The sequence below is a fragment of the Cebus imitator genome, unplaced genomic scaffold, assembly GCF_001604975.1.
Source record: "Cebus imitator isolate Cc_AM_T3 unplaced genomic scaffold, Cebus_imitator-1.0 Scaffold63, whole genome shotgun sequence".
NCBI classification, from domain to species: Eukaryota; Metazoa; Chordata; class Mammalia; order Primates; family Cebidae; genus Cebus; species Cebus imitator.
Genome location: NW_016107378.1, coordinates 1,856,649 through 1,868,570, shown reverse-complemented (window position 1 = coordinate 1,868,570; position 11,922 = coordinate 1,856,649). Strand labels below are relative to the sequence as shown.

The 11,922-nt window shown below is 37.7% G+C and overlaps 1 protein-coding gene across 1 annotated transcript in view; it reads left to right on the top strand.

Moving 5' to 3' along the window:
- FTO (FTO alpha-ketoglutarate dependent dioxygenase) overlaps nucleotides 1–11,922 on the top strand; it is a 412,690-nt gene that overhangs the window by 134,734 nt on the left and 266,034 nt on the right. The window contains exon 4 of the mRNA XM_017530086.2: nucleotides 6,132–6,275. Coding sequence (XP_017385575.1) covers nucleotides 6,132–6,275 — 144 coding nt within the window. The remainder of the gene's footprint in view (nucleotides 1–6,131; nucleotides 6,276–11,922) is intronic.

The following is an 11,922-nucleotide window of genomic DNA, read 5'->3' as shown; positions in this document are numbered from 1 at the left end:
TTTTTTTTTTGAGGTGAAGTCTTGCTTTGTTGCCCAAGTTAGAGTACAGTGGCATGATCTTGGCTCACTGCAGTCTCCGCCTCCTGGGTTCAATTGATTCACCTGCCTTAACCTCCTGAGTAGCTGGGATTACAGGCATGTGCCACCACACCTGGCTGATTTTTGTATTTTTAGTAGAAATGGGGTTTCACCATGTTGGCTAGTCTGGTCTTGAACTCCTAACCTCAGGTGATCCACCTGCCTTGCCTCCCAAAGTGCTGGGATTACAAGTGTGAGGCAATGCGCCCAGGCAAGAATCTTTTATATCCTAGCTCTTGGCTGAGGAAATAGGAAATAGAGAATAAGAAATAGGGCTATTTTTTAACAAAAAATTAGCCGGTTGTGGTGGCGCATACCTGTAATCGTTGCTACTCAGTAGGCTGAGTTGAGATTTTGCTATTGCACTCAAGCCTGGGTGACAGAGCAAGACTGTGGCAGGAAGGAAGGAAGGGAGGGAGGGAGGGAGGGAGGGAGAGCTATTTTAAAGTGTGTGGTGATGATGAATATATATTTAACCTATGAGGGAAGTTCTTGCAATACAGTATTATGTGTGTTATTAAATATGGTACAGAATTTTTTGCGATATATTTTATTCAATTATCTCCATAGTCTCCACTGTCATACTCTGGCTTCTAAGTCTTTGTTTCCTGCAGAGCAGTGGTTGTAATTAAAAATGTAAACAAAATATTTTGTCCTTTATTGAATAGAATTAATTTCTTCTCAAAAACTAGCTGGTATAAAACACTGAATTGGTTAATTTTTGGGGGAAGTTTTGGGCAATTAGAATTTGACTTTTAAACTTAACAGTCTTTTGTATTTTGTCACATCTTTTTATTTAACAGTTTGGTTAGTGGGAGCTGGGAGTGCACCAAACCCTGAGGTACTTAAAATCTTTTAAATTTTATTGAGGCTTAAAGGCAAGTAAGAACCTGTTGCCTCTGCCTGTTGCCAAAATAACATGGGGCAAGAGTAATCAGTTACAGTTGCTATAGGTAATTACAAGTTTATTTCATTGAGAAGTAAGAACACTGTATTTCACAATAAAAAATTTATCAGATGTACAACTTTCCTCCTCCCTACACAGCCCAAGGAGGGGAAAAACTCTCACCAAAATTTCATTTTAATGAGCAGATTTCAAAGGTGCTGGATTTGGGGGAGACATCCAGAAACACTAGCCGGGCGCGGTGTCTCACGCCTGTAATCCCAGCACTTTGGGAGGCTGAGGGGGGTGGATCACGAGGTCAAGAGAACGAGACCATCCTCGTCAACATGGTGAAACCCCGTCTCTACTAAAAATACAAAAAAATTAGCTGGGCATGCTGGCGCGTGCCTGTAATCCCAGCTACTCAGGAGGCTGAGGCAGGAGAATTGCCTGAACCCAGGAGGCGGAGGTTGCGGTGAGCCGAGATCGTGCCATTGCACTCCAGCCTGGGTAACAAGAGTGAAACTCCGTCTCAAAAAAAGAAAAAAAAAAAAAAAAAAAAAAAAAAAAAAAAAAAAAAAAAAAAAAAAAAAACACTGATTGCAATTATTGTCTCTGATTGTCTTTATTGAGGCCAGATTGAGAAGAGTACTAGGATGAAAGTTAGAAGGGAAAGTAGTCGAGGAGACTGTTAGCCTATAAAGATTCCCACTTGTTAGAATGTCCACACGCGGTGGCATTCAAACTTCCCAAAAACTGTTCATTGTAGTTTAAAAATTATTTCTTTTTAAAGTCATTATAGTTGTTTTCCTTTTCATTTCTTTTTAATTCTGTGTGGACTTCAATGGTAGAAGTTATAGTTGATTTGACCAGAAGGGGACATGTGAAAAACCCTTCCTAAAATATTTCCTTTTTTTTTTTTTTTTTTTTTTTTTGTTTTTTTTTTTTTTTTTTTTTTTTTTTTTTCTTGTGCTGTTTGCTATATCTGTCATCATTAGGGACCCCTGGAGTGAAGCAGCCTGAAGTCTTGGGTTATCACAAATATTAACAATAATTTTTTTTTTCCAGGCTAGAGTGCGTTGGCGTGATCTCTGCTCATTGCAATCTTTATCTCCTGGATTCAAGGGATTCTCTCTCCTTCCATAGCTTCCCGAGTAGCTGGGATTACAGGTGTCCACCATTGTGCCTGGCTCATTTTTGTGTTTTTTAGTAGAGACAGAGTTTCACCATCTTGGCCAGGCTGGTCTCGAACTCCTAACCTCATGATCCACCCGCCTTGGCCTCCCAAAGTGCTGGGATTACAGGCATGAGTCACTGCACTTGGCCAACATAATTTTTGATATTTGAATTTATCAGTATTCTTTTGCTAAAGTGATCTGGATATCAACTAATTTAGCATTAATTATTTTATTATCTTGTATAGTGTCATTAGTCATGTTATATTATTAGGTATTAGTCATATTACATCATAATTAGTTTATGCAACCTCAGCTTCTTTATTAAAATGTGCAACAGACATCAAATCACAAATATCAAGACTTTCAAATAGGGGTTGGCAAATTTTTTTTTCTAAAGGGCCAGAAATAAGTATTTTTGCCTTTGTAGGTCTTATAGTATGTGTCTTACCTACTCAACCTTGCTGTCTGTTTGAAAGCAGCTATTTATGTAAATGAATTGGCATTACTGTGTTCTAGTTAAACTTTATTTTACAAATGCAAGTCATGGGACTTATATGCCTGTGATCACTGCAACCCAGCCCTAGATCAAGAGTCACAGACTTTGCTATGGGGTCTAGGCAGGTACCTCAAATGAGTAAAGTGGCTGTGAGGACTGATTGGCAGAGATCACATCCCTTGTCTAAAATGAGCAGCCACTTCTTCCCTATAGCCAATTGTGATTGGCTCAGTGATAGCAGACCTTGTGATTCAAGGGTAGCTGAGAATTTAGATTTTTAGGCAACTTTTATCAGTTGACAACTCATTTAGGTTTGTTAAGGAAATGTGGTGCAGGTCAAGCTACACACATTTGCGAGTTCTTTTCTGGTCCACGAGCTCTAGTTTAGCAAATTCTGGTATTTTCAAGTGCAACAATGTATTACGTATAAATAAGAAGTGCCTGTAGAATGTCATCAGATGTGGATAGCAACTACCTAGCGCTGGTGCTGCCGCTGACTAACCCTTGTAGTGCCCATGACGGACATCAGTAATTGATCATAACACTCTTTCTTGCTGAACTTGGAGAAAGTTTCAGATTTCTTCTCCACTAGGGCTCTAAAAAGCCGCAGTCACCCAATCAGCCATGTCCCCTGATATTAAGGTATTTATCATCCCCCTTCTAGAGAGTTACTAAAAAAGTGTTTTGGGGATTGATCTAGGAAATGGCTTTGGACTTTTAATGTTATTCTTTAAAAAACCCAATTAAAAGATGCTCTTAATTGAAAAGTACTTGAGAAAACATGTATTAGAATGGCAGGTATGAAAAAAAGGTAAGATTCTGTTAATATGGTAGTATTAGATTTTAGAGCAAACTTAGGGGGCTGAAGAATATCCATAGTAAGATGTGTCCTTTGAAGTTACTTAGCAACATTCCTTCCTTGCAGAGACCATGAACTTGGCTTTCTGATTTGTTCATTTTCACCATGCCTAGTGCAAATTAATGTGAATGAATAGTTATAAAGGAGAGTTGCTTTTTTTACTTCCTTTAACTGCCTTTGATCCTTCCGCACAGTTGGCTGTAGAGTATGATGTTCAGAATTTAGGGATTCGGTGTGTGCCATCTGGGATGCATGCATTTTTTAAACTGTTTGTGTGATATGTACATGAAACAGCCCAAGGAAAACATGCATTGTTGTTTTGTCTTCTCTCATTACTTCTTATTCTACCCTCTGCCAATCTTTCAGGTTTGACCTTCTCTAAGAGTTCTGCTCTAGTTCTGTCGCTGATCCTCTCTCTTCTCTAAACTTCTTCAGTACTGAGGACTGTACTAGTTTAGCAGCAATGCCATGCTTTCTTATGTCCTTTGGTTTTAAATTTGAGGTTATTTTTGTTTTTTTCTTCAAATTAACATTTTCTTTCCCTGCCATCTAGCACAAGTACTGTGAATAGTGTGAACTAAAAGAACATTTTGTTTAAGAAAGCCATGGTGTTCATCGAATGCCTTCCCTGTGCCAGTTACTAGGGCTATAATTGTGGATGAAATAGCAAAACAGACTATGCCCTGAAAGATCAGAGTCTAGTATAAGAGGTTAAAGTTTGATGGAATTTAAATGTAAAATGTCCCCTTCATGGTAATCAGTGATGCACATTTACAGTTCCACTAAAAGGAAAAGCTCCAGTGGGACATAGCTCTTTGTTTCAGTCAGTGACGTATCCCCCGTGCCGGGCGCAATGCCCAGTAAATAGTAAGTGCTCAATAAATATTTTTTAAATAAACTTTGAAAAGTTTTCATGTAGGTAGGGTTGTTCCTGCAGGGCTGTGATTATAGGCAAAACATAGTGTACAGTATACCTTCTTTTTTTGGTGTGTCTCCCAGTCTTATACCCCAGAGAAATCAGTCTTGAGTATCCACCTTCCAGAAATGTTATATTCCAGTCTTGTGTATCCTTCCAGAGGTATTATCAATATTATGTTATCCCTCCAGAAAAATCAGCTCGAGTATCCTTCCAGAAATATTATATGTGCTTGAAATTTATTTATTTATTTACTTATATTTATTTTGAGACAGAACCTCACTCTGTTGCCCAGGATGGAGTGCAGTGGTGTAATCACAACTTATGGCAGCCTCGACTTCCCAGGCTCCAGCAATCCTCCCACCTTAGCCTCCTGAGTAGCTGGAGCCACAGGCGTATGCCACTATGCCAGACTAATTTTTTTTTTTTATGTTTTGTAGAGATAGGGTTCCACCATGTTGTCCAGAGTGATCCCAAACTCCTGAGCTCAAGCAATTCTCCTGCCTTGGCCTCCCAAAGTGCTGGGGTTACAGGTGTGAGCCACTGCACCTAGCCTGTACTTTATTTTTCATATGAATATAGTATATTTATTTTTTTCTCTGAAAATATATTAGATATGTCCATATCTGTATATAGTCATATTATTTTGGTGACTACATAGTATTTTATTGTCTGGAGAGATTATAATTTATTTAACCAGATACCTACTGATGAACGTTTGAGTTATTTCTGATCTTTTGCCCTTATAAACAATACTACAATAAATATACTTGCTCAACAGTCATTTTACAACCTTTGAATATAGGACTTTTAGTAGACATTTCTAAAACTGTGATTTCTATAAAAGTCAAAGAGTTTATGCATTTGTAATTTTGATAGTATTGCCAAATTGTCCTCTATAGAGAGTGTGATTGTGCCATTTTGTGTACTCTTACTAACACTGTATTGTCTTGAAACTGATTTTTTCTGATTTGATAGGTGAAAAAGCTTATCTCTTTTGGCTTTAATATGCATTTTTATGTGAATAAATTGGAACATATTTTTATATGTTTATTATTTCCTTTTATGTATTATGTCTTTATAACATGCTCAGTTTTTAATTTGTCTATCAGCCTTTATCTTATTGATGTGTACTTGCTCTTTATATATTTAGAAAAACTTTCCTTGGCTATTTTTGCTTGTTTATATTTCCATGTGTATTATAGAAATAACTTTTCTAGTTATTAAACCCATTCACCTAGAAAAACTATACCTTTGATCTTTTTATTTAGATTATGTCAAATTTCTAGATGAATTTAGGGAGAACTGACAGTTCTGTGATGTTCAATCTTATTTCCTAATTACATATTTTGTCTTTACATCTGCTTTTTGTTTTTAAAAGGTAATTTTTTTTTTTTCTGTAGAGATGTGTTTCTTGATTTCTTGCCCATACTGGTCTTGAACGCCTGGCTTTAAGTGATCCTACCCCCTTGGTCTCCCAAAGTGCTGGGATTATAGGTGTGAGCCGTCACACCTAGCCTATTTAAGGTTTCCTGATGAAAAAAAAATTAATGACATGTTAAAACTATCCTAGAATATCTTGTAAAAATATGACATAAAGAAAAGATATATTTCACTTAATATTCATATTTTATTAAAATGTCAATTCTTTCTAAAATAATGGTTGTAAAATCCAGAAGCTTAAACATTTCCTTTCTGATCATTTTCTTCTCTTTTGGCAGGCCCTGAAGTGGAAAGTGAGGATGACTCTAATCTTGAAGGCAGAGATCCTGATACCTGGCATGTTGGTTTTAAGATCTCATGGGACATAGAGACCCCTGGTTTGGCGATACCCCTTCACCAAGGAGACTGCTATTTCATGCTTGGTAATCTTTGGAAAATCAAAATTATATTGAAACTCTAGTGTCTAAATTTAGATTATTGTGTATATATTTTGGATATGTCTTAACAAATAAACATTTGGAGTATTTTATATTAATAACGAAACTTCTTTATAAGAACATGTAACTAGGTTTTCTTTTTTGAGATATTGCTAAATTTTTTTTTTTTTTTTTTTTTNTTTTTTGAGACAGAGCTTTATTCTTGTTGCCCAGGCTTGAGGGCGATGGCACAATCTCTGCTCATTGCAATCTCCACCTCCCAGGTTCAAACGATTCTCCTTCCTCAGCCTCCCAAGTAGCTGGGATGACAGGCACATACCACCACCCCAGCTAATTTTTGTATTTTTAGTAGAGATGGGGTTTCACCAGATTGGCCAGGCTAGTCTCGAACTCCTGACCTCAGGTGATCCACCTGTCTCACCCTCCCAAAGTGCTGGGATCACAGGCATGAGTCACCATGCCCGGCCCTAAATTTTTTAAATTTGTTTTTCTTTTTATTCTAAGTAGATGTGAAGTTTCTCGAATATGCTAATCATTTTTCTGGATTCTTTTCAGAGCTATTAAATCATTCAAGTCAAGTTTTACTTGTCAGTAAAACTTTAAAAAATCCTTCACTGTCTGTATTAGTTTTTAGTAGTGAGAGAGTTTTTTCTAGTTTTGAGTGTTGTTTCTTCTCAGGAACAGCTGACTTGATTCATGCCTGATTTAATATATTTCTTTTCAGTCATTTTCTATACATATGTATGTCTGGAATTGTAGTAATATGAATAAAAACCAGATTTACTGGGAATTAATGACAAACATTCTTTTAATCTTCTTAACAATCCAGAGACACAAATATTAGCTATATTGCAAAAGAAGAAATTGAGGTTAAATTTATGTAGTTACTTAATCATGGCTACACAGCTAATATTAAGCATGGATGGTATCTCATCATCTTATCCCACTTGGAGTCTGATGCCCCATGTCAGGCCACTCCCCTTTCTCCCAGGGGGATGCCCTCCTCACCCTACTCAGCACTGACCCCTGCTCAGGGCTCCTGTGCGGCCTTCTTCCCCTGGCATGATGCCTCTGCCTCACCTAATGGCTTTAGAACTAAATTGTTCAGGAAGGGAAGAAAAGAAGATAACGATGTTCTGTTTCTTTTCTATTTTTCTTAAAGTTACGGGTTTCTCAAGGTTTAAGAACTGCTTTATAGGCTGGGTGCAGTGGCTCACGCCTGAAATCCCAGCACTTTGTGAGGCCAAGGTGGGCAGATCACCTGAGGTCAGGAGTTCGAGAGCAGCCTGGCCAATGTGGTGGAACCCCATCGCTACTATAAATACAAAAAATAGCCAAGTGTGGTGGGGGCCCTGTACCCAGCTACTCAGAAGGCTGAGGCAGGAGAATTGTTTGAACCCAGAAGGTGGAGGTTGTAGTGAGCCAAGATTGTGCCATTGCGCTCCAGCCAGGGTAACGAGCGTGAAACTCTAAATCAAAAAAAAAAAAAAAAGGAATTATAAGCAAAATATTAAATAATGACATTATTCATTTGATTTTTGTGTTATAATGAATATATGTTGTAAAATATGCATTGGATCCCCTTGAGCTGTTGTACATGATAAGCAGAAGAAGATATGTTACAGGAGCTGATATCCAAGACATAATGTAAAATCTTCTCTTGATTGCTCATGTCTTATTTTTAGATGGAGGTGATATAGTTGGTATCCGACTGAACTGTGCCAAACACAGCACAGTGTATCCCAAAGTCTGCATTTAGAACATATATTTTATTAGGATGTCATATTTGATTTCTGAAATGAATCTTATTTCATCCCTTTTTTAAAAAATTCAAAAAGTAAAAGCAGCCATAGTCTAATGTTGCCTTTTCTCTTTACTTTTAAATCCAAATAGCATAAGGAGCCCCGTAGAGGAAGGGACTTCGGCCCCGTGTTGGTATCTGAAATCTGAACTTCATAGCACTTATGAAAAGGAAACAGTTTAGCTCAATTTATAATAATATATTTGTCTGCAGAGGAAGTGCCGACTGAACCCTGCTGTCTCAAGTAAATACTCCAGGGGTGTCTGATGGGGAACGTGTCGGGTGCTGTAATAAATCCACTGCCTGTGGAAGTGAGTGAAGGCCTTGCTGGCAGTGCCTGAGGACACGCTTAACTAGGGTTGTCACGGTTTTACTTTTAAATTGGAATCTTTGCCCTAATCTCAGAGTTAGACATGACCAGATTTGCAAACAGATTTACAATTTTCACTAATTTTCCAACCACGACTTCAAAACACACTCAGAGAAAAAAAAAATACACTCTGGTCTTTCTCAGAGTAGGATGATTTACTTTGCCACAGATGTTTTCCATAGACTGAATGTAACCAGGGAGTTAGGGACTTAAAAGTGGCTTGGAGACAAACCGTGGGTTTGTTTTTTGTGGAACAGATTATACAGTTCAGGGGACATCAACAAAATTATGTTTATTAACCAGGAGCTGGGTGTGGAGGTGGGATATTTCAGGACAAAGGTGAGTGCTAGGTAAACATTTGGGGCAAAAGCAGTCCCCTTTTCCCCCCTTAATTTATTAGTGTTATTCTTTACATGACAGCATTCATGACTCTGTTCTCTCTGCTCTATTTACTTTGTTTCTTAAAGCCCAACTAAATATCACTTTCAAATATTTGTTGTTATTGTAACAATCAACAGTTTCAAAACTTCAATTTCCAGGTAAAAATTTCACTGCAAAGAAAGAAAACTACAATAGAAATATAAATGCACAGCCCTTCTTTTTTGGTTTCGCTTTACCTTGTCGGCTGTTTAGGGTAGAGTAATGAAAGTACCATAGGATTTCTATCAGGTCATCGGGTCCCAGACTCACTGCATTGTCAGTTGCCTGTGTATTGCTAGTGCCTCTGTGAGTCTCTGCCTTTGCTGTAAAATGGGAGCTTAATGATGCTTTTTTCCCAGAGTTTTTGTGAGTACAAATAAGAAAGTGTATGGGAACAGGCTTTGCAAGCTTTAATTTAAAAGTGCAGACTTGTGAAGAGTGGGAACGGGACCATGTCATATTGGAGAACCAATGAGGCGAGTGGGCGATGGAAGAATGCTGAATGCTGTGTTCGTATCCTGCTTTGTGCCTGAGTTTTGTCACCTTTGCAAAATACTGTTCCATACATATATTTGCCACATATAGGAACTGTAAGGAAGGGAAGTTTTACCAATGGATTTTTGAGGGTGAGAAGAGTTAACATCTGGTCCATTGGTGATCAGAGCCCTATAGTAATCAGTCTTACTTTGGTTGTGGCTGGTTTTACTTTTAGAGCCTGGCCAGTAGTTTTTTTTTTAATAGATTGAGTTCACCTTCCTTGAAATACCTATGGCTTAGAGGCAGCAAGACCCAGAGCACAGAAATGTTTGATGTGGTTGAAGCTGTAAATCGCCATGCTTCTATTTTTTGACTCAACATGGCCACTCTAGTTGGATTCTGTAGCCCTGTGAGCAGGAAGAACAGGGACCTCTAGGAGTTTCGACTTAACCGAGGGCTCCCTTGGGACTGAACTTGGAAACTGTGTATCTTTGTAAATCCTCCAGGTGTCCCTCAATTTTGCCCTGATTTAGACATTTTATTCAAAGGAAAAAGCTTTTGTTATTTCTTTCTCTGACCCCACTCCCTTCCTCCCCAACCTCTGAATGACCAACCAAAGTAAAAAGTACATATAATTTATGGCTTAATCATAAATTAAAAATAATTATGCTTTATTACCTCTCATGGGACTTGAAATGTAGGTGCTATGTTCTGCTTTCTGCCGAGGCAAGGGAATAATACAGAAACCAGTAATAAATTATAACTTCAGGCTGCAGTTGGTAAGCTTGAGGAATTGCTATTTAAGTGGAAAGTGCTTGAACAGCCAAATGAGCACCTGTCATGTTTATTTTCACTTTGAAAAGTAGAAACATGACAGTATAGTTTCAACTGCTTGTCCAATATGAACTTCTGGCATCCTTGTTATCTTCCCAGGAACTGCACTCTTTGCTTCTTGTATTCAATTTTCCTTTTTTTTCCAGGGGTGAGGATGTATTTCTCCTCCTGAAACTTTTACTCTAAAATATGCCCCCAAATGCTGACATTTTCAAACTTGTGCTTTTTGACTTGATACTTGATTTTTTTTTTTTTTTAATTTAATAGAATTAAGGAGAAGGCCATGACTTGTGGAATTTACTCTGAGGATAGGGATCCAAGCAGGTTCCTGAGTACTTGAAAGGCTTTATCTACCTCTTAAACTTTCTTATTACATCCAGGTTTTGCTTATTTATGTCTGTCTCTATCATTTATGTCTTGAACTTTACTTGAAATGCATGTCTTGAGTGTCTACTAAGGTCCAGGCATTGTGCTGGCAGATTTGATGTATTTTGTTTATTCCTTATTACAGGGCTATTAAATAGTAGACTCTCATTCTGACACTCATTTCTTTTTTCTAGGAAAAAAAATTAATGGAGATTGATTACTAATGAGGACAGAGCTTCTTTTAAGGCTATGAAAATGCTCTAAAATTAGTTTGTGATGATGGTGGCAAAACTCTGTGAACATACTAAAATACATTGAAATATATATATGTGTGTATATATATGTATATGTATATATACACACACACATATATATATATATATATAATTTTTTCTTTTTGCAGCTCAGGCTCAAAGGAGAGTTAGATATTTAAAATGAGTGAATTGTATGGTATCTGAATTAAATCTCAATAAAACTCTTTTTTAAAAAAAGAAACTGAAGCTTAGAGAAGTGTAATATCTTGTTCAAGGCGACATTACCTGGTGAAGCTTTTGTTTGAATCCAAATTTTTCTGAGGCCAAAACTATTCTTTCTTCCACTGACCCATGCTGTCTCTACTAATTATATAGTCATGGTATCTTTTTCTTTTAAAATGGGGAAAAAAAGGCTGGGCACGGTGGCTCATGCCTGTAATCCCAACACTTTGGGAGGCTGAGGCAGGCGGATCACTTGAGGTCAGGAGTTTGAGCCAGCCTGGCTAACATGGTGAAACCCTGCCTTCACTAAAAGTAAAAATAAAAAAATTAGCCAGATATGATGACACGCACTGTAATCCCAGCTACTTGGGAGGCTGAGGCAGGAGAATCACTTGAACCCGGAGGCAGAGGTTGCAGCGAGTCGAGATCGTGGTACTGCACTCCAGCCTGGGTGCCAGAGTAAGACTCCATCTCAAAAGAAGAAAAAAAAAAAGGAAAAAAATGATTGAATAAATAATAAATGAACACACGTGTATTCTCATTCAAACTTTGTGGAACTTTATGAAATAAAATATAGACATTCTCTTTCACTTTGTTTTCCCATCTGGTCCTTTGTAAGCATTAACATAAGTATAGCTATGTTAACATCTTTAAATATATGTTGCCACTGCTATATTTTTTAAAAATATAAATGATGCTTTATTATAGATATTTCTCTAGTATTTGTTTTTGTACTTAATATGTACTGGAAATTTTTTTTTTTTTTTCTGAGACGGAGTTTCACTCATGTTACCCAGGCTGGAGTGCAATGGCGCGATCTCGGCTCATCGCAACCTCCACCTCCTGGGTTCAGGCAATTCTCCTGCCTCAGCCTCCTGAGTAGCTGGG